Source organism: Tauraco erythrolophus, chromosome 6 (assembly GCF_009769465.1).
Source record: "Tauraco erythrolophus isolate bTauEry1 chromosome 6, bTauEry1.pri, whole genome shotgun sequence".
Classification (NCBI taxonomy): domain Eukaryota; kingdom Metazoa; phylum Chordata; class Aves; order Musophagiformes; family Musophagidae; genus Tauraco; species Tauraco erythrolophus.
The window spans coordinates 26,152,829-26,175,878 of NC_141470.1; the positions used below are offsets into that span (position 1 = coordinate 26,152,829).

General features: G+C 37.2%; 1 protein-coding gene across 1 annotated transcript in view; it reads left to right on the forward strand.

The window, feature by feature from the left end:
• The window catches only part of SBF2 (SET binding factor 2), a 282,057-nt gene that overhangs the window by 104,620 nt on the left and 154,387 nt on the right, over positions 1 to 23,050 (forward strand). Inside the window, exon 3 of the mRNA XM_086612941.1 lies at positions 12,751 to 12,888. Within this exon, the coding sequence (XP_086469067.1) occupies positions 12,751 to 12,888 (138 nt within the window). The remainder of the gene's footprint in view (positions 1 to 12,750; positions 12,889 to 23,050) is intronic.

A 23,050-nucleotide genomic window follows, 5' to 3' on the forward strand; every position in this document is an offset into this window, starting at 1 on the left:
AACATGTCAGTTTATTTTTTAAAAGGTTTCCCCCCCCCCCCTTTTTGGCTTCACAGAGAAGACCATATGTAATACATCAGTTTATTTATTCTGACTAGAGTCTGTTAATTAGCACCACTGATTTGTGATACAGTATCCAGCAATTCTAGCTACACCCAGCCAGTTTCATTTCTGTCCAAATTGATAGTGTTCTTGAGATTAGGATGAGACCAGAGCATCTCCTGAGCTTAAGGGAATTGATTGCACTGATGATACCAGCATGCCATATGCTACAAAGTAAAACAAACAAGCAAAAGAAATCCCTGAGTCCCTCTCAGCTTGATTTAGTAGAAAATTCCTTCTCAGCGCTTGGTTTGGCATATGACGTTTAGTCGCATAAGCAGGACAGGCCAGCCAGGCTTCTCTGCAGTACCTGCCAGCCCCATGAAGTGCTGGATCACTGCTGCTGGCTCTCTTGCAAAAACTCAAATGTCCAATTAGGTGTTCAGGTGGAAATTCAATCTAAATCTCTATGCTTGAATGGTTGAAGCTCTGAAGTATGAGATCTGATTATAATCATATCATAATGCAGAGCTTCAAGTGTTACGAGCGTGTTCAGGCCCTGAAAGGAAAGAACAGGAGTTTTCGTATACAGATTTCCAAGTCCCACACCAGTCTGGGTTGACTTGCGCCGACACACATGGGCCAAATAATTTCTTCCAAAAACTATTCAGTTTTACTTGAAGGACTCCAACTGAGGAGAACCTAACAACTTACCCTGATAACCTGTTCCAGTGTTCGATTTCCTTCACTGACTAAAGAGTGACATCTTATTTTGAGGTTTGAATTTTTATAATGATGGCTTCTGGATGTTGTAATACACTGGATCTGAAACACTTACCTGAAATCCTCTTACTAGCAAACACCTTATCTACATATAACTACCCTCAAGTGCTTCTCAATTCTCTCTGCAATAAACTAAAAAAGCTGAGTTTTTTTAAACTCATAATTTAACACTTGTTTTCCATTCTCAGGTTTGGGGTGTTTTTTTGGTCTTGTTTGGAAGACTCTCTTCTGCATTCTCTACACCATGTTCTAAAGTGATTTTCTTAGCAGTTCTGTGACTGCCCAGTAATGACACATGGGAAAGGATGAGGCTTTTTAGGTGGGAGTAAAGTGGGGAATTAGATAATACTTCTTCCATAGAGGTGGTTTCACAGATGTGTGTCTCTGCTAACAGTTATCTTTTTTCAGCCTGTCAGCAAGCTAGTCTTTTAATCCATGGAATATATGCCATGCTAATGTCATCCAATGTACTTTTAAAATACAATTGTCACAAAGCATCAAATGTCTTTAAGAAGAAAAGAAGGAAAAAGTCCAAGTATACCATGCAATTGTGGTTACATTTATTAGCTGCATTATATTTCTGTTATTCCACGCACCCCCCACCCCCCAAATGGTTTTAATGGCTTGTTTTCTGTAGAAACATACCAGTTGTCATTTTATTTGTCATTGATTTTTGTCTCTGATACAGCTTCAAATTACCTTCTGTTAATTTACCTGAGTTAACTGTTGTGCTGAACTAGTCTATAATTTCCTGACATTCTTTCTACCCTTTTAAAGCATAGGTATAATGTCTGCAATCTCTAGGCCCTTGCGATTTCCCCCTTTTGGAAAACTTGTGGTATGTTAACTTTAGTGGTGAAGAGCTCCTCATTTCTCTTCTCTTGCATGCACGTTATTTGAGCCAGTCTGTTTGAAAATGTTGAATCTGATCAGAGGTTCTCACATTCTCCCTTCTATGTTCTTTTTTTTTAATTCCAGTAACATCTTATAACAGAAGCATGCTCCCTATAGAAACCTCTAATGCTCTATTTTACTCTGTTGTAATTACCATGTGGTGGAGAACAGAGAACATACAAGTTGTAGTCTTCTAGTGATTACACAAAACTCAAGTTTAAGATGTCTTCCAAATGTGAGTACCCTGCAGGAATGCCAAAAGGGAGGAAAAAGCGGTTACCGTTATCAAATAGGAACTTACAAGTAGAAACTTTCTCACTGCCAAACCTCTCTGAGGTTTTATTTTGACAAGTTTTGAAATCTCTTATTTTCTTAGTTCAGAAACTGCTAAATTCTGCTAACCTACCTGGACGAAATACAGTTTTTCATTAAAATAGCTGTTTACTGGCATGCCAACAGTGCACATGAAAGTATCTGCAGCGGCACAAAACCTTTTTGTTTATACAGGAGCTTTTGGCAGACAAACTCTGTTACCACATCCATTAAAGACATCCTGTAACGTAGTCCAATAGTAATGCCCACTGGTTATAATACAGGCCTCAGTTTTGTGGGAAGAGAGGACAAGTATGTCTCATATTGTTGATCCCATTTTTCTGCACAGGAAATGGAAGCTTAGTGGAAAGCACCCAACTTTTCAGCTGTCTTTTCATGCTACGAATTTTACTGTGTTCTTGGTGAGAGTGCTGACAGGAAATGCATTTTGTATTTTTCTTAATTAGCGCTGCGGAAATGTAAAATTCAGTAGTAGCAGCCAATGTACAGAACTAATGGAATACAGTCATATCACAATCCAGTATTTTTTTTTTTTTTTATTTCAAATCCTAGTCTAGGCTTTCACTCACAGGAGAAAATGTTTCTTTGTGAGATTTTTCACCACGTTTTTTTCCTGTGTTTATTTACTTTCTCTTGTGTTTCTTTGTGGAATCTCACACCTGCAGAAGGGGAAATTGATTGTGACCGTAAGTGGGAAATAGTAACATGGCGCATATAAGAAGTATTGTTAAATTCCCAAAATGAACAGACCAAAAATGCACCCTACTTTCCGTAATTTCCTTTGCTTATTTTTAGTTTAAGTTCCCTTAGCATAATAAAGCTTTTGGTGCAGTGGACTGTTGCAGTTGTCTCTGTCCCTTGCTTCTCTGATCCGTTTGAGGGCGATGGAGCGGGCAGTGTGAGGGGCAGTGCAGCAGCTGGTTGGAGCGGTTGCTGCGAGTGCACATTTGGCAAGGTGGCAAACGTAGGATGTGGTCATGGACACGCCCTCTTTCAAGGCCTTCCTACTATTCACGTGGCTAGAGGGGCTCATGCTGGGCTAGGTGATGGCCAACCCATTTAAACTTCTCCAGGCCTTCCTTAAGCCCCTTCCCCATGCCAGCTTTTGCTTGATTTCCTCTTACTAGGTGTAAGCATTGACATTGGGAGGGACATAATCTCTCTGGGCTAAACTCCCAGAAAGCTGCTTGGGGTGAGTGTTGTCTGTGTTCCAGAACTTGGAGGCACACTGAGTTAACAGCATTTGGATTTGAAAATAAAATTTTGAGTAGGACAAGTTAAGATAGATTAATGTATTTTAACTTGATGTCTGGTGTCCAAAATGATTAAAAGAGATAATGATAGTTCACTAGGATAGATGGCACCACCGTTTTGCTAGCTTTAATTCTAGAGGATGGTTAGACCAGAAGACTTAGATCTGGTCTCAGGAAACCCATTTGTTTCAGTCCATGGAGGGGAGGTATCAGGCAAGGTGAGATTCAGAAGATAACTGAATCCTGTGCAGATTGACTATCACCCACCCAAAACGTAGAGATTTTATATAAAACATGAGAGCTTTGGAACAAACTCCCTGAGAGCCAGATCTAGAAGCATATATCCCTTCCTGTTATTACAATCACTAATTTGCAGCCTTCTGGTTTCCTATCATTTGTTCTTCTGCTCCTCCTGGGCACTTTTTGGAACTCAAAGTGAGTTTGAAAGTTGCATTATGAAGGGATATATTTCAAAAATAAATTGATTATCATTTTGTTTGCACTGAGTGCATTTTGGTCAGGGATTTTAAGGTGTATGTTACCCTTTTCTGTGGTTTGTTCTATAAGCATGTGTTCTAGTCTAATTTCTACTCTATTTTAAGAGCGAATTGTGACTTTTTAATTCATTTGTGTACTTCAAGACTTCTGTATTTTGTCATCTTGAGGCTGTTTGCATCTCTCTTAAATCTCTAAGTCTATCTTGCTGCAGAAGTCACGGGCCTTTTGGTTTCCAGGCCTCTGTCAGTTCAGACCAACATTCTTTTTCGTATACCCTGCTTTACTGCATACTTAGACACACCCCTTAAATGTTGAGTCTTCAAACTCTTCTGTGACACATGCATTCTAAGGGGTTATAAGATCATGAATGCAAAAATCTTAATACAGGGCCGATTGCACTTTTTTTTTCCCCCTAGTTGCTAGAGAGCAACAGAATGTACCTTCAAACATGGCGCCAAGGCTGGATATGGTTTTAACAGTGTGGTTTAATATCTGATTGTGCAGGTGTAAGCTATAAAAATAAGATAATGAGGACTTTGTGTATTACAGTAGTATTGTATATAACATTGACCAGTTCCTCTGGAGGAATATTCAAGCATTAAAATGTCAAATAAAAATTTATGATCATTTAAATAGCTTACTGTGTGCCAATTTTAATTGTTCAGTGATGTACATTAATTGCCCTGCTGTACTTTTTTTTTGACATTCAACCAATGCAATAATTGTGCTTGTACATGCTGCATATCTCTTGAAAGATAGTTTGTAGCATTATCTAGAAAATGAGTCGCGAAATCATTACAGACTTGAAAAAGTTTATGGCTGCTGTCATAACACAATGCTACTACTGTCGAAGGAGAAAGAAGGCAGAGGAGGGAGAGGGAGAGAAAAAAAGAGTGCATTAAGCAAGGTTAACATTTCATGCTTGGCTGATAAATATGTATAAAATGCTCATTTATGTTTCTAATGGAAACTGTTTTTCTAGGCTTGTGTACCTCAGATGAGTACCAGTCTTCTCAAGTGTATAGACTTGATCAGACTGTGGTCAGTAAAAATAGAAAAAAAAAAAAACAAACCCACCCAAACAAATTAACCATTGTCTTAGAAAGTGTCACAGTGCATTTTGGAAACCACTCCTGAGCACTGGTTGTTGAATAGATTAAGAGGAACAAAGGATCATCTTTGTCCATTTTGTGCTGAAAATTAAAACACAAGCATTTAATACAATGAATGAATTTCTTTGATAGTGATACTCTTTTTCAGTGTCCTTCTTTCAGTGTTGCTTCAGGCATATTCTAAATATGAGATATATTCCACCCAGAGAGTCTTTTTTGTCTCATAACCAAACACAATTCATTCGCTGTAGACCTGTATTCTTCAGATTGAAGTATAATTTACTGAAGTCATGCCTCACTTGAATTTATTGCTGCATTGAAATTGTCTTTTCTGCTTTCATGTTGAATATTTAGTATCCAGACTTCTTGTTATTCCTTTGACCAACAGTGTCGTTGGCAGCAATTGTTGCTGACTAACAAGCGTTTCTTGGTAAGAGAAATTTTGAAGGCAGGCTATGTGTTCCTGAATTTCAGTTGCAAGTCCTGTGAGTTTAAATTCATAACTTTTTGACGAAGTTTAAAAGGTATGTTAAAAAAAAATATTGCCCGGCATAAAATATCTGTTTTAGACACCTAATGTATTTGTATTGCTTTGACGTATTGATGTGCATCTGAGAATTTCTGGTTACTGTCCATAGCTGTCTCACTCTCTTTGCCTGAGATAGACCAGAGCATGGTGAGTGTGTTGGGTTTTGTTGGTGGTGGTAAAAAAAGATTCTGGGTCCAAGGGTCTCAGAATTTTTAAATTGCCCTATGTTATCTTTGTGGGCACTTGGCTGAAAATAAGAGGACGGAGCCATGGTTTAAATAAATGAATAAAAAGTCCAAACTATTAATTGTTTGCACAAGCACAGTGATTTCTCTTTCTTACTAAACATGCTTAGAATAGAGATGTTGGAAGTTCATTTTGAGAAGAACACCCCATTCAGAATGTTGTAAGTAATCCTGTGCTATTTCTGAAATAAAGGTGTTATCGTACAATAGTTATTCATAAATCACCACATCGGTAGTTCAGGTCGCTTTTCTTCAGAAACAGAGGATCATTTGACAGTTGATTTGTCTGTTGTTTTGTTTTTTTTTTTTAATAAGCCACTGGGATGAAGATATTAAGTGTTCTGAAAGCAGAAAAAGAAACTGGTTTCCTGGTGGGTGTAGTTTTCTTTCTAAAAGCCAGTTCAAATAGTTTTTCAGAAGACAAACTAGGAATATAGTCCTTGTAGAAATGCTTTTTACAAATTCGGGTTTTCAGCATAGCAGTTCATTGTGGAAAGTTGTTTAAAATTACACAATGTTATGAGTTTTTTAAAAAGGAAAGCAATGAACTTGGAACTCTTTTTCATGTGCATGTGTAGATGTACACCCAGTCTTATATGTTTACTAGTATGTGGGGGAGGTTAACCTAGTTCTTGATGAATTTCAGTAAAAGAACTTTATATCTCTACGGCTTTTGAGGATGAATTAGCTGATTTTAGTTTAGATGTTCTCAAATATTTTAACTTTTCTTCTTTTATTGGACTTTTGTTGCAGGGTCTCTGTGACAAGCTTGAGCATCTGAGGATCTCTTTAATCTGTAGCTCAAATTACAGAATACCTTGTCTGTTGCTTGTGCAGGATTAGTGCCATTGAGAGATCTTTTGGCCTTAGGAAGCCCAAGAATGTGGTTGAGGATCTTTCCTCTGAGGGAAAGTGTTTTTTCTTAGCATCTTTTTGACATAATTTTATGTTTGACTGAGGAGCTGACTACTGAGGCAGAAGCGTCCAGAGTATGTGGGGAGAGTCTGTCTCAGGCAAGGGGGGGAAAGATTATTATTCACCTGTAACTCTTCTTGGACAGTAATGTCACCTGCAGTTACAAACAACTCTCCTGCTGTTTCTAATGTGATTCCCTGAAGTACTTCAACCGATTTCAGGTGTGAGAGGCTATGGGGCAGGTAGTATCCAGTAACACCAGCATGTGCAGGCACCCAAGCGTGTTTTTTTGCTTTGCAAAGGGGAGAAAGCAGTTCTTAATTTCAGATGAACACTGCGTACCCAACTCCTTTCACCTTTTCTCTGTCTCTGGTGTCACAGGTCAGAAAGCCTGGAATTCACGAAATATATTAATGTTGGCTTGTTAACCTCTTTTCTGGCTTCAGCACCCTGCCAGCCTTGGCTGGACTGGGCAGGAGAGGGGGGGAAGCTGGTTTGCAAGCGCCTTTGTGGGAGATCCTGGCAGAAGTTGCCGACACTGGTGCCATGAGGTGACTGTGTAAAGGTTTGTCTTGGGGAAGTCTGTAATTCATTGTGTTCTAGGGGAGAAAAGGCCTTTTTATTGTTTTTATGATTAAAGCTATTTTTTTTTCTTTATAAGTTAGTGTAATTGTTTATGGTTGATCATCAGAATCTTCTACAACACTTGAAACGGGCTTTTATCTGGGAATAATTTGGAGTATACTTTAAGTGCACTAGTTTTATTTTAGACTAGGCTAAGAATAAATACACAGTTTTTAAGATACAAGATGTTGAAAAGCAGGAGGATGTTATAAAAGTCAGTGTATGTTTTGTATTCTGTTTACGTTCAGAGATATCCCCAAAGCTTCAAGCATTTCCTTAGATTTACAGCTTCATCACATTGCTTTTTTATTACGCCAGTGAGCATTTTAATTGTTTTGTTTTGTTTTAAGTAGAGGTATGCATCTGAAAAAGAAAATTCCTTTTGCCAAAATTCCGTACATAAGTGAATGGTGAAATGGTGAAATACTCAGCAGCTGGTGCTAGGTCATGCAAGTCCAGATGGAACAGACTTCCTTCACATAATGTCCAGAACATCGTCCTTTATTTTCGGGGAGGTTTGTAGAAAAGTTTATGATGATACATGTTGAAAACAAAGCACAGTTATTTGAAAAGTCAAAGAAAGCCTACAGAAGCAGGCTTGATAAAATGAAACTCTATGCCCAGAGTGATCCAAGGAAGAATCAAATGTTTGGTGAAAGAGTTAAACTAGAAAGGAAGGTAGATATGTGTGTCAGATGTTTTAAATTCTAAAGTCATTTTAGGATCTTTTAATTCAAATTTTGTCAATAGAGTTCAAATATCTTCTATTTTATGTGCATCCAGATAGTTTTGGATTTTATTTAAGAAGAAACAGGTGCACAGATATATACAGTATGACAATGTATTTTAAAATATAGCATGACAATATATTTTAATATACAGTAGGACAATATATTTTAAATATAATTAATTATTTAAATGCAGTGTTCTGTAATGGTGTATCACAGATCTTGTTTCTGTTCTGTAAAAGTTCTCCAAAAAATGCTTTCAACAGATGACTTGCAAAGAACGTATCATGTCATAAACTTTCTGAACAAGTTTTTTCCCCTTGCTACTTTGGTAGTGCCATCAGAGGTAGTGGATTTCTGATGGAAAGCTGACCGGATCATTGATACGGAAAACAATGTAAAGTGCAAAGAGAGCAGTCTTCCTGTCTGTAGCTACACAGACCCAACTAGAATATTTGTTCAGGTTTTTGTTATGGACTTGGTTGTGCTCAGGGTGCAAGCCCAGAGGTAAATGACGAGGTTCTAATGTGCAATTCAGCAAATGAGTAATTTATAATCAACAGATGTGGAGAGCAAATAATATAGTTCTGCCATGATAAGGATACAAATGACTAAAATTTTTCTCTAATGAAACGTGAGCAATATATAAATACTGTTCATTATAATAATAATAATAATAATAGTATTTAGGTCTTCACACAGTATCCAGTAAGCCATCTTCTTACATCCTAATTCTTCCAGTGCTTCAATAGAAATTGTGACAATTTTTACATTGTCTTCAATTTTTCCTCAGACTTTAAACTGTTCCCCAGGGAAGCAGTCATGACCCCAAGCCTATTGGTGTTCAAGAAGCGTTTGGACAATGCTCTTAGATACATGGTATAGCTTTTAGATTGCCCTGCATGGAGTCAGGAATTGGTCTCGATCCTTGTTGGTCCCTTCCAGTTCTGGATATTCTGTGATTCCAGACACCAAAGCTATATACAGTATCTCTAAGGTATATGCTGATGTATACAAATGATTTATTTTAATAGGCAGGGCAAAGAGTAGGAGTACAGCTGTGGCTCTAGGTAGGAAAGGAGGAACAAATTTTGATTCAAGCAAAGATGACATTTTTGGTTTATAAAAATTAGAAGAAACAAATGTCACCTAAACATTCATTAATCACATCTAGACTTTAGAGAGAAATTGTGGTGGCAATGTACAAAATTTTTAGAGGTAACAAACCCAGCTACACTGTTTTAAAACACTGTGTGTCTTTTTTAAATGTCTGATTTCTTGTTTAGTCTGAAAGCATTTGTGGGAATAATTAACAGAAAGTTCTTTGCTTCATTGGGTACTTGCAGTTTCAAATGATGCTTGAAATGTCATTTCAGCACCTTAAATATTTCTGTTACGTATTCTTCAGTGCAACTTCTGGATAGTTCTACCAGATTTTAGAAGGCAATCAGCTGTAATGTGTAGTTGATTTGAAGCACTTGCCACCATTAGAGGTTTATTTCTATAAATAGTGGGTTGGATGATCTGATTCTTTCTCATTTTCAGAATTCTGGCAAGTAAGTGAAATAAGTGAAACAATATGGGAGCGTGTTCATTTTGAAACTTCTGGTTTTCTTCTTGTTTACTGAAGAAACACATGTCATTTGAATTACATTCACAGTGGTGCTTTTCTCTGTTTTGGTATAGCATCTGGTTTGGTAAGGAAACATTTTCCTGTTCTTAGTGGCCAGACTGCTGGTAATCATACTGGATAGTAGCTTGTATTTATACTAATTTGGAAAGTTCTTCTCAATGTTTTTGCATTTCAAATATTACACTAATATTTATTACCTTATTTTAAGGAAAGCGAGAATCACTCATTGTTTAAGTTCTTGGAGGAGCATGTTGTCTTTCTTCATCCTCAATGTCTATATTTATAAATTCCTTCCAGTTTATTTGAAGACAGATTCTCTGTGTAGCCAGTGGGTGTACTCTACTTCAGCTGTTTTCCTTAACAATCACTAATTGTTGTTTTCTAGTAAAGTAATTAAATGTGGAAAGCGTACGCTTATACACAAGATCATTTTGAAATTGGAAGGAATTCATTGTCATGAGTAGGGTTTAGACACGCATAAAGATTGAGAGATTGCTGTTGAGAGCAGCCTACTGAGATCAACAGTCGCTTCTGATAGTTCAAAATTTAGCTGTTTTCCCTTTGTGTTTCTTAGTTTTCAGGGCAGATGTTGGTATAAATTTTATGTAGTAGGCCTGCTAATAATGGCTTATGACAATAAAAAGAATTCTTAAAAAATTATTTTGTTTTAAAATAAATGCAAAAAGTATATTCAAAATGAACCTACCAATACCTCAAAGTTGGTAGAATTCTGTGTGTATCATGGGAAAACGAGCTATGCATAAGTCACATCCCAAGCTCATATATTTGTCATTTGGTTGCAGAATACATTGATTGTGGTATATTTGGATATACCAGCTCTTCTGTGCCTTCAGTAGGGTGATGTTTAGTGCGTGCAGAATGGTTCTTTGTGCAGGAATTCCAGACACTCAGAAATCTGATGGATTGCTACTCACAGGTGTGAGATGAGAAATTACTCGTAAAGCTAAAGGGCAATGGCACCAGTAAGGATCTTCTGTCAGAACTGGTAGACTTGGCAGATTTGAAAGAGTGTTAAGATTGTAAACTCAAGCATTTGGAGCTTAAGAAGTGCCAGAAGGAGGACTGTGTAAGCAACCTTAATTTGGCCTACCTTGTATGGATGATTCAGTTTTAATGGTTTTATTTATTGACAGTTTTTATTTAATAACAGAATCTTACTACATTCTTTGCATTTTGGTTCATACTTGTTGAACAAATAGCTATTCAGACTTGGGGTTGTCATCTTGAGCAACTGATTCCAGGCTTCGTATGCCACACACCACCTAAAGTCTACAATCCATACAGAACTCTAATGATTTTATTGTCAACCTTTTTAATGATGCTTTTGTTATAGCATCTGTATATATTGACCATATTACGTTATCTTTATAGCAGTCCTGCAAGATTATTAGTGGTATCTTCTTATTTTTAACTGACATCGGATAAAAAACAAAGGGAGATTAGGCCAGTATTATCAAAATCATGGACTAATACTGGATGCTTAGCGTGGAATGACTAGGATGTCTTTTCTCAGAGTACTTTTGATGTTCAGAGTGGTTATTCTCAGATGCAAGAGGGAGTGCTTAGCACTTCTAAGGGTACAGACTCAGAAGTGTTAAGCTGACTATCTAGAATATGAAGAATGTAACATGAGAAAACTTTGGTTTTGAAAATTTTCCCAGGATCATAAAATAAACTGTATATCAGAGGCAGAGTTTTAACTGCTGTTCACCTAAGACTACCCATGTTTTATTGTGGAGGTTCTAAAGCTGAATCTGTAGTAAATGTTTATTTACAACTTTTCAGACTCTTTCAGTTTTTAGCAGCTGTCCAGGGAAAAGAAGCAATTGCTGGAAACATGAGGTTTTGACCTCTCTCTCTGGTTCCTTTAGTATCTGCATTGTTTAACAATTCTAGAAATATTCTGTTGTTTTGGTTTGGTTTTTTTTTTATTCCTAATACATACAGGGGCTATTACCTCACCCTGTGTAAATTCTAAGTTTATAATATTGCAAATAATAGTGTACTTGTGAATTTTTCGTATATGTGACTTCAACTTTAAGTAAAAGAAACAATGAATACAAAATTCCATAAAGGCCGTCTCAAGAATCTTCATCAAACTGATTTCTGAATTTCAGCACACTCTTCCATTACTTGGAACAAGTGATTGAACAATGTTGTACTTCAGTCATTTAAAAAAGAAGAAAAAACATACACTTTTCCCTTTGCTTTTGAGCTTTTGTAGTTCTCTTTTTGTTTATGCTGCTTGTGTGTGTTTGTTCTGAGGTCAGAACTGCTGTCTTCAGTTCTGGTGACTTGCACTGCCATGGCCCTGGTCAGCTTGAAGGAACAAATACCGAAAAAAGTTAGGCTTATTTGATGTGTGTTTTAACTATTGCACATATTTAGTCTGCTCATTACTGCAGGAGCTTGGAAACATGTTATATTCTAAGTACATAAGAAGTATTTGGAGAACTGCAGCCTCTTTGAGTCCGAGAAGGAAGTGATTTTTCTTTGTCCCTGAGACTTGTCATGAAACTTGACCATATTTTTCACAGGGGTGGCAAAACTTATATCCCTCCTATAGTGTGAACTCTTACCAAATTTCAAATGTTACACAGTAAAATTTGTAGAGGTAATAAATAAATGGGTGAAAAATACTGCTCTATAAATAAGTCTCTTGTGGGGGTAAGTATTGAACAATTTTGCAAGTAGGTATGGAATTATCTGTATTTGATTAGCTAAATTAGTGGAGAAATACATGGAGAAAGTAAAAATGTAGACACGTGCCAAGGCACAAAAATTTTAGCTTCAAAATCTAACCTGTTATGTAGATGAAACCTGCATAATGTGCAATTTATTCCTGTTGTTTCCTCTTGAATACTGAATTCAAAGGAACACATCTTCTGTTTGTAGAGTTTATTATATCTCCCTTGATGTCTATAGAGCTAGATTTGTATCAGTCTTGCCAACTCCAAGATCGATTGCTTTTTTCCCCATTTTCTCCAAATTTTGTTACGCTACATATATTCACTTTAAATGACATGAGCTTCTTGTTTCAGATAATATTCTGTTATATTGTTTAAAAATACCTTTCATATTTCTTGAAACCATTGCTACTACTGCTTAACTATGTGTCTTGTTTTGTTTTGTTTCATTAGTTTTGTCAGCCTGGAGGATGGCAGCTTTCGAAAGAGAGAAAACAGCCAACTTTCTTTGTGGTGGTTTTGACTGATATTGACTCAGAGAGGCACTACTGTTCCTGCTTAACGTTCTATGAAGCAGAGATTAACTTGCAGGTAAAAACTTTACAAGAAGTAACAAAAATGCAGAAAAAGGTGTCTAGAAACAATAGATTAATGTTATAGAGGAAAACTTTAGAAAACGTTTTGCCGTTTCTGGTAAGGATGTATTTTTCTGTCATACAAAAATGCATGTATTTTTGCACAAAGGTAAGCTTGATGTACTTGCTTGTGGGGTTTTTTTTTAATCTGCTTTGAAAAAAAACAAACCACACCACCAACCAACAGCATTTCATAGAATTTTTTTTTCTTGACCACATATTTTTATTTTAATGGAACAGCCAAGATGGTGTTCCCTTCATTTACTTGCATGTTTGACATTGCATGAATGATTCTGATCTTTGTTCCAGGAAAAAGGTTTAGTAACTTCTGCTCCCTCTGCTGGCCAGCTGGGTCAGGCCAGCACAGGACAAATGTGTGCAAGTATGCTGTTATGTGTATACATATTTCTGTAAGTGCATTTACTGGCAAGATTTGTGTGGCTGTAAATGGCAAGATGTTGAAACTGACAGAATATTCTTTAGTTTTTAGGTAGGTCAGATTTTGGGTGTCAGCTACTTGGCGGTGTTTGTTTTTAAACATGTATTTAATTATTTCTGGGCAGCATCAGACTTTCAAAAATAGACATTTTGTTTCCCATTTGATGTAAAGTACTTCACAGAATCTCTGCTATGACATAATACTTGGAATCTTTAGAAGCTAGAATCTAGGGAAAATCTAATCCAATCTGTAATTGTGGACAGTCATTGTTATGTTTTTAAATATTTTATTTCCCACATGAAAATCAAAAAATAAGTAAAACCTTGGCATTGAGTATATTAAATTTAGTTAAGATTAAATAGATGGCTAAGTAGGGTTTTTTTTTTACTCTTTTAGTGAAGAACTGCAACATTATGGATTATTTTAAGAAAACGCTGTTTGTCATCCAAATGTACTCTGTTTATTTAATACTGGATCTGAAATGTTACCCTATTTGTAGAATGATTAAATGATACAGCATAGTAATAATAATATTGTGCTTTTTCTAGGCACAATTGGAAGCCAGACAATAATAGCTGTTATTATTTCATTAACTCTACAGTTTAGGTGGATATTTTTGTAGATTATTAAAAGAAGTTAAAAGCAGAAATGTATACCAAAAATTAGATGTATTTTAGTCTTAGATTTTAGAGTAGATAAACTGACATCTTCCTATTAAATATTTTATTATTTAATGTCTGTCATCTTTCCTTTATTTTATAAGTAGAGAGTGAAATATTTTATAGTAATTCTTTCCCAGTTGATAAAAATTTACAATAGCTGACTCTTCCTCCACTCTATGTATCTCATAACATATACTAAATTTAGCAAACTTGTTATTTATCCTGTGGTTTCTAGCAGCTGCTTTTGATTCACTATCCACATCTTTCAAGTAATGCTCATCACAGAACATCCAGTATTAACTAAAAGGGTTTTTTCTTATATTGCCTAAGTATTAATTAAAAAAAAAAAAAAAAAAAAAAAGCAAACAACAAAACACCACCAAGAAACAAAAAACCTGAGCACAGCAGGATGTTGGTTCTCATAATGCCATTCCTGGCTGTGTTGTAAGGAATGCATATTTTTCAGATGAACTTGCTGTGGTGAAATTTATTCTATGACTGCATTGTTTATAGCAAAACTTCCTGTTTCTTTCTAAAACCCAAAGAGAATAATTGAACGTGCCCTGTTACATGGTCATTAGACAAGAATTCAGCACATGTACAATCTGTAAGGAAACATAAGCTCGTGAACCATTGGACTATGAAAGTAATACTGATTTAACCATTCAGATGCATGCCTCGTTAAACAACCAGTCCATGAGACATAGTGTTCAGGACTTGAAATGAAATCTGGACAGTAGTTTTGAAAGTTAAATACAGTTCAAGTTTGTTTTTTTTTTAACCAAATTATATAACTCAAACAAAAATAAGATTGAATTTCCAAAACCGAAGCATTACTTCTTTACCAGTAGCTTTCACCAGGCAAACCTTGCTGATATACAAGATTGGTTGGAATTCAGCCAGAGCAGATTAGATGTTTGACTTGGCAGAACCATCTTCACAAAAAAACTGGAGTTAACTTGGAAGTTTCTGTGGTTAATTAAACTGCAATGTGAAAACAAACTCATTTATCAACTTGTGAATGCTAGAGGAGAACTACTGAACTTATTTTGAGCCTCTTGCATAATAATAGAAGAACCTTGACATAATTAATCAAGCTGGGTCTGAGAAGGCTACTTAGGATCATAGAATCATTCGGTTGGAAGAGACCTTCAAGATCATCAAGTCCAACCAAAGTCCAATGACTTATGTCGTTCTGGATCTCTTCATTCCTGCTTCAGCTCTTTGTTAACAGGATAATTTGTAAATAAATGCTACCTGAAAAGTAAGGAGATTGTACTCACATGGTATATCTCAGTGGTACCCATGAAAACCTAAGGTGCAAGATTGATGTAACAACTGTAAAAGCTTTATAGACTACAGGAAAAAAATATTATCCCTGGTATTTCTGAAAGCCATGGATTCAGTTTAATCTCTTGGTGGTTGCATGTTATAACAAGTTTTCCATAGAAAAGTACAGGCTCTAGTAATCAGCTGATTATTTTTAACTTCCTACCCCTGGATAGAAAATAAACCACTATTTTATTTATTGACATCTGTGACTCATACTTTGCATTGTTGCAGTACTGTCATTCTGAACCGACCCAGCATTTATTATCTACATGGATGCTGGTCAGTTTAATCAGCAATCATCTCATATAAAATTGTGAAAATATATCAAAAAGATTGATATTACCTTTAATTTGATTAATACTCCATATCTGTTGTCATGAGGAAGGTGAACACATGATATTCCATTAAATATGAGAATAGAACTCACTTGGTGCTGTGAATGCAGGTGGTAACAGCTTTGCCATGTAATCCTTAATGAATTGTTACGATGCTAGTCTCACTTAATTGTCCTAGTGACATTTGTTAAAGCTATATAAGGATATATTCCTCATCCAAGATAGAAATCAAGCATTCGAAAGTTTGACCTTAACAAGATGCTAAAGTTTGGAAAATGGCCAAACTAGTAGAGGCAGTCTAATAATGAATTAACAATGGTAAAGCTGGTGTCATTTAAATATTTTCTTAGTATGTCTCAGAGCAGTTCAATATGCAAGATTTCTCTCTCACTTAAAGTTCCTACCAATAGAAAGTGTAAAGAAATACGAGATGCTGCACTGGGTTCTCCTTCCAGCTTTTTCTGTCTCCAACACATGCTTGGTCTGATCCATGTTTCTGTCTGGCTTAAGGTGCCAGGTAGATGGTCTAGCAAATAAAACTGCATGCCGTACTGACTTGCTTATATCTACAGGAGTTAGGAGAAGGAGAGTAAGTCAAAACATCCCTATGTACTTGTCTCTCACAGTGCCCTGAAGGGTTTTTTATTGTTGGGGTTTTTTTTTTTTTGGTTGGTTGGTTTGTTTATTTTGTTTTTTTCATTACTGTGTTTTACTCATTGCTGTGGACTTCAGTTCTCATTGATTTGAAATCCACTTGAAATCTCACTGATTTGAAGAAAACCTTGTCCTGTCAAACAAGAAAATAGTCAACTTATTTTTCTGGTGACTGGAGCCAGAAGCTGCTGAACATCCAAAGGATATTCAGAAGAATTGTAACTTACCATATACAGAATTCACCCATAAAACTTAGCTACTCTGTGCGTGTAACTTTCTTAGCCATCAAAAAATGCATATATATGCACACGCGCATATGTGTGTATGTATAGTTCTGTGTGGTGTACGCACTGTTTGCTGAAATGGGGTTCTTATTTCTAACAGCAATTTCTGGATGTTACCACTTAGCGTATAAAGACTTGATTTTATACTTTTGACTCAGCAGATACTTCTACTGACCTCAACTGTGCTTCTTACAATTACGCAGTTAGAATTTATACTAACAATGCTTGGAAGAGCACCATAGATAGAATCTTTTTTTAAAAACGTTGACTCACATCATTTGGAAACTTAATGGTCAAATTGTACGTTGCTTTGCACTTCCAAGGGAGTTTTTCCTTTCTCCCCAACCTTGCCATCAACAAATTAGAGAATGATTTATGCCAGTAACTGAGCCTGTGCGACTGCATTTCTGGCTTTACAGAAAATCTACTCAATGAGATCAGCACAAAACCCCAACATTTGTTTGTAACAATCTTACTACAAGATTGTATCATTCTTGTGTATTTTCTTAAGCATATGTATGTTACAATGTTGCAATTGCGAAGTTGGTAAGATTAAATATATCACTCTGGAAAATGCACATAAGTAATAATTCACACGTCTCCCATTTTCTGCCATTCACGTTCTCTTCCTTTCTCTGCCCCCTTGCAAAAAGAGAAAAAAGAAATTGTAAAAATCCCGAACCGTAAGATGGCAGATTCACAACATTCACAAATATTTCCTGAGTCAAGGGAAAAACTGCCAACAAAATGACTTCATGATTCATAAAGTTTTAATTTTTATGCTTGGACTGGAGATTTGGTGATCCTACTGTGTTAAAGCATATGCCGCTTGGTGAGTCACTGACGTTTGGTTTTTAGCAAAGCATGAAAACGCTCGGTTCAGTTGTACCTTTTTTAAAGTGTGAAATCTGATCCCCCTTTGGGTATTATATTAGCATGTTATTCTTAAGATGAAGTTTAATAACTTTTTAAGAATATTCCAAATGTTAAATTTGTTCTGAAAGTGATGTCTTACTGTCAGTGCCCCAAAACATATTTTGTGGGAAAAAAAACCCAAACAATTTTTAAAATAATATTTAGTGTATTACGCCATCATCTTTCTAAATCTGCTGAAAAATTGATATTATGATAACATACAGAGATGTAAGTAATGCCTTATTTCCTTTCTGTTCTTGTGTAAAGGGGAAGTTGCACCTAGTGTTCTATATGATAAGAAATAGATTTGTATGTTTAATTTCCCTTTATACATTTAAGGTCATCTCTAGACCAGAAATTAAAGTTAAGGTGAGAGCAGTTGTACAGAGGAAATCATATTTCCATCTTCCTAATAGCTCTGGCAGTAATTTCTCCTGTCCTGTTTATCGCCCGACTCATGCTTTCACACACACCCCCAATTTGAACTCATGCTATTGCAGGTGCAAAAGCTCGTTTTGGATAAAGGACTCCTTTTGCTTTTTACTCCTGTGCTGTGTCTACACAGTGGCCCCAAACCTCAGCTCACGGAGTAGGGGGATACTAATTTTTAAGCAGAGACTTTTCTTTGAGAAAGCAGATAATTTATCTGACTTTCAAACAGTAGTAATACTAATTCAGCAATTCATTGGAAATATTTTTAATGCGTTGCTGCATATGCAAGGTAAAGGAATTAATTGACTGTATTTTAATTAAACAAAACAAAAATCTATGCATGTAAAATTTTGCCTTGGTGTACTTCCACATGTACTTTTCTATATTATATAAAAGCAGTATGAATGAGTTAAAATAGGGTATGGATTACCAGCTTTCTTAACTTAATTTGATTTTTGAGATTTGTTCTGCGTAAGTTGCTTAGGTCTCTGCAGTCTCCTCACCTTAGGCGTTGAAAGCTTGAAAGGGTGGAATCCATGAATCAAGTTTACATCCTTTGGGAAAATTCAGGAAGATGTAGTAAGCTCCAACTCTGAAATTACTATTTGCATATGCATAATTCTTGCTATAGACTTGTTACTGTACTTGTTTAACATTCTTCAGTGCTACAGTTAATGTGTTGAAAGCAGTTACTTAATGCTATTGATTATTGCCCTGTGGTATTTCAGCATTTATAGGGCAACTGCATGTGCATTACCTTGATCTCCCAGATCTTCTGGGATGTGCGTAGCCTGATGGCCTGATCTGCAACTATGCTTTGGCCTATGGCTGCGTAAGCTGGACTGAAAGGTGGAAAGCATGGGTTATAGTTTACTTTTGTTCCGAAGTTCTTTCAGTGTGTTTAGATGATAATGCATGTAAGCACCTTCTGGAGTTTTCAAAGTGAGGTGCATTAAATAGGAAACATCTAATAGATGCTGGTGGTGTACATGTTGTGTAATGCTAGAAGGTGCAATTCAAACTCCTTATTGTCATATGTGAGAACTCTGAAGTGTCAGTAGTATTTAGGGAGTGAGTGAAGGAACTGATCTGTTAAAGAGACTTGAGGTTACTCTGTTGGATAAGTTTACTATCGTCACGTAATTTTCTATCTTTGGTCCTTTTCTTTTTCAGTTGATAAAATCCCTACTGCTGTGAAATAATCCAGGTTGTGATCCTGTTTTGAAATTATTAAATTAAAATAATGGTATTTATGCTGGTATAATTATTCCAGTATAAGTTTAGCTGCAGTGGTATGATTCTGTGTGCGTAGATAAGCCATGAACTAGATCTATTCACCTGTGGTTTTAGTTCAGTGCAGCAGATTGTAGGCACGATGCAGATTTGTCTTCTGGAGGCGGTCAACTAAGTTTATTTTAACTTTCGTACATGTGTTAGAATTTATTGGATACATCTCTTCAAAGTAAATAAAATGGATTGATGCTGAATGTTTTTTGGCCTTTGATTGTTAATAAACCAGCTAAGAGTGTATTTGGCTGCAAATAAGACCAGCAGAGACTAAGTCACATGGAGAGAAAGGGATCCGTCCCAAATGAGCAATTGGCCTGAGATTACTAAAGCAAACTTCAAATACTTTTTCTTAAAATAAGAAATCACGTGTGGTCTCAATCTGCTTTGCTGGGCAGTTAGTAGAAAAACAACAGGCTTGCTGAACTTGACACAATTTCAGTGCAAAATTTTGCATAGGGCAAATTGATTTTCACAGTTAGAATGAAGTACTAGAGTGAAAGTTTTGTAGTGAGAGATGCTCTTTCTCTAGGACTGGATGAATTAATAAAAGTACAATTCTATTTTCACTTTCTGTTCACATTTGATTTCCTTTGAGTTTCAAATAATGACTGCCAGCTTCCTCCTTCAGAATGGTAAAGCTACATCTAATGCTTTGTGTTTTCTAACTTTTCTATCAGTATCTCAGTTTAATTGATTTTCCACATGATGAAATGAAACCATGAATAAAATCAAGTCAGTTTATGTTTTAGATTTGTTTTTTTTTTACCTGTGTCCTTAAAGTTTGTTCAGAGAGAAAAGAAAAAAGGGAATCAAAAATAAGTCTGTAATCACTTAATTGATTTTTTTTTTCTGTATTTAATAAACTGACTGACTTAGACTTAACTCTACGTTAGTACTTTTTGTGTGTGTGTTTTGGGTATAAACAGAATTAATGTGTTCTTGAAAGCGTTAACTACCAGTGAACACGGAATGTAATAATATACTGGAAAAGTTATACTGCTTTATAATCCAAATAATATTGTAAAGCTATATCATTAAATAAGGTACATTCAAATACATTAAGTGCTTGGAAGAACATAAGAGTTATCGTTTTGGGTCAGAAAGAAAAGACATCTTCAATATTATTTTGTCTCTGTCGATCACTAGGAGTGAATGTCTAGGGAACAGCAGAGGAACTGCTTTGGTGGCCTCTTAGGGATCTGCTTGGTAGAGTACCACAGGATAAAGCCCTGGAGGGAAGAAGGGCCCAAGAAAGCTGGTTAATATTCAAGGATGACCTCTTCCAAGCTCAGGAGCGATGCATCCCAGTAAAGAGGAGATAAGACAGAAACACCAGGAGGCCTGTGTGAATGAACAAGGAGCTCCTGAACAAACTCAAGCATGAATGAGTAGCCTTCAGAGGGTGGAAGCAAGGACAGGTAGCCTGGGAGGAATACAGAGCAATTGTCCAAACAGCCAGGGATCAGGTTAGGAAAGCTAAAGCCCTGAGAGAATTACATCTGACCAGGGACGTCAAAGGCAACAAAAAAAGTTTCTATAGGTATGCCAGTGATAAAAGGAGGACTAGGAAAAATGTGGACCATCTCCCAAATGAAACAGGAAGACCTGGCTACCCGGGATATGGAGAAGACTGAGGTACTCAATGACTTTTTTGCCTCAGTCTTCACTGGCAAGTGCTCTAGCCACACAGCTGCAAGTCACAGAAAGCAAAGGCAGCGACTGGGAGAATGAAGAACCGCCCACTGTAGGAGAAGATCAGGTTCAGGACCATCTAAGGAGCTTGAAGGTGCATAAGGCCATGGGACCTGATGAGAGGCATGCACGGATCCTGAGGGAACTGGCAGATGAAGTTGCTAAGCTACTGTCCATCATATTGAGAAGTCATGTCAGTCTAGTGAAGTTCCCACTGACTGGAAAAGGGGAAACATAGCCCCCATTTTTAAAAAGGGAAAAAAGGAAGACCCAGGGAACTACAGGTCAGTCAGTCTCACCTCTGTGCCTGGCAAGATCATGGAATAGATGCTTCTGGAAACCATGCTAAGGCACATGGAAAATAAGGAGGTGATTGGTGACAGCCAACATGGGCAAATTGTGCCGGACAAATTTGGTGGCCTTCTGTGATGGCGTTAGAGCATTGGTGGACAAGAGAAGAACAACTGATGTCATCTACCTGGACTTGTACAAAGCATTTGACACTGTCCTGCATGACATCCTTGTCGCTAAATTGGAGAGACATGGATTTTACAGATGGACCACTTGGTGGATGAGGAATTGGTTGGACGGTCACACTCAAAGAGTTGCGGCCTGCGGCTTGATGTCCAAGCAGGGACCTGTAACATGTGGCATTCCTCAGGGGTTAGTATTGAGGCCAGTGCTGTTTAACATCTTTGTCAGCAACATGCACAGTGGGATCAAGTGCACCCTCAGCAAGTTTGCTGATGACACCAAGCTGTGTGGTGTGGTTGACATGCTAGAGGGAAGGGATGCCATCCAGAGGGACCTTGACAGGCTGAAGAGGTGAGCCTGTGAGAAGCTAATGAGGTTCAGCAAGGCCAAGTGCAAGGTCCTGCACATGGGTCGGAGCAATCCCAAACATAAGTACAGACTGGGCAGAGAATGGATTGAGAGCAGCCCTGAGGAGAAGGACTTGGGAGTGCTGGTTGATGAGAAGCTCAACATGAGCCGGCAATGTGCACTTGCAGCCCAGGAAGCCAACTGTATCCTGGGCTGCATCCAAAGAAGTGTGGCCAGCAGGTTGAGAGAGGTGATTCTGCCCCTCTACTCTGCTATTGTGACACTCCACTAAGAGTACTGCGTTCAGCTCTGGGGTCCCGAACACAAGAAGAACATGGACCTGTGGGAGCGGGTCCAGAGGAGGGCCACGAAGATGATCAGAGGGCTGGAGCACTTCTCCTGTGAAGACAGGCTGAGAGAGTTGAGGTTGTTCAACCTGGAGAAGAGAAGGCTCTGGGGAGACCTTCTAGCAGCCTTTCAGTACCTAAAGGTGGCCTACAAGAAAGCTGGAGGAGGACTTTTTACAAGGGCATGTAGTGATAGGACACAAGGGGTAATGGATTTAAACTAGGGGAGATTTAGATTAGATATAAGGAAGAAATTTTTTACATTGAGGGTGGTGAAACACTGGAACAGGTTTCCTAAAGAAGTTGTGAATTTCCCATCCCTGGTAGTGTTAAAGGCCAGGCAGGATGAGGCTTTGAGCAACCTGGTCTAGTGAAAGGTGTCCTTGCCCATGGCAGAGGGGTTGGAACTAAATGATCCTTAAGGTCCCTTCCAACTCAAACCGTTCTATCATTCTATAAACATGGCATACATAGTATCTCCATGAGTGGTCCCTCCTCTACCTCAACAGTCCAACAACCAACTGACCCAAATATGCTTGGTGTGCGTTTAATAACCTCTGTGAATTTCATTAGCTTTTCCGTTTTTTCCATGACACTCTATGCATTTTTATTATTGCTGTTATGTAGCAGAAGAGTTTCATAAGTTAAATAACCATTGCGCAAAGAGTTACCACCATTTATTTGCTTTGATCATATTTCAGTTAGCATTCTGATCGTTTTGGTCGTTGTTTTTATTCTTCCTTAAGACTGCGATTGAGCAGTTCATTTTGCGTTTAGTGTTCAGTTTTTTTGTCTGATTTTCAGGTGCCTTCTTTCTATGTGAGATAATTTTTACTGCTGACACCAATAATGTAAAGAGTAAAACTAAGTGATAAAAGAAGGATCTGATTCAAAGGACTTTCTAAGAGTTTTGC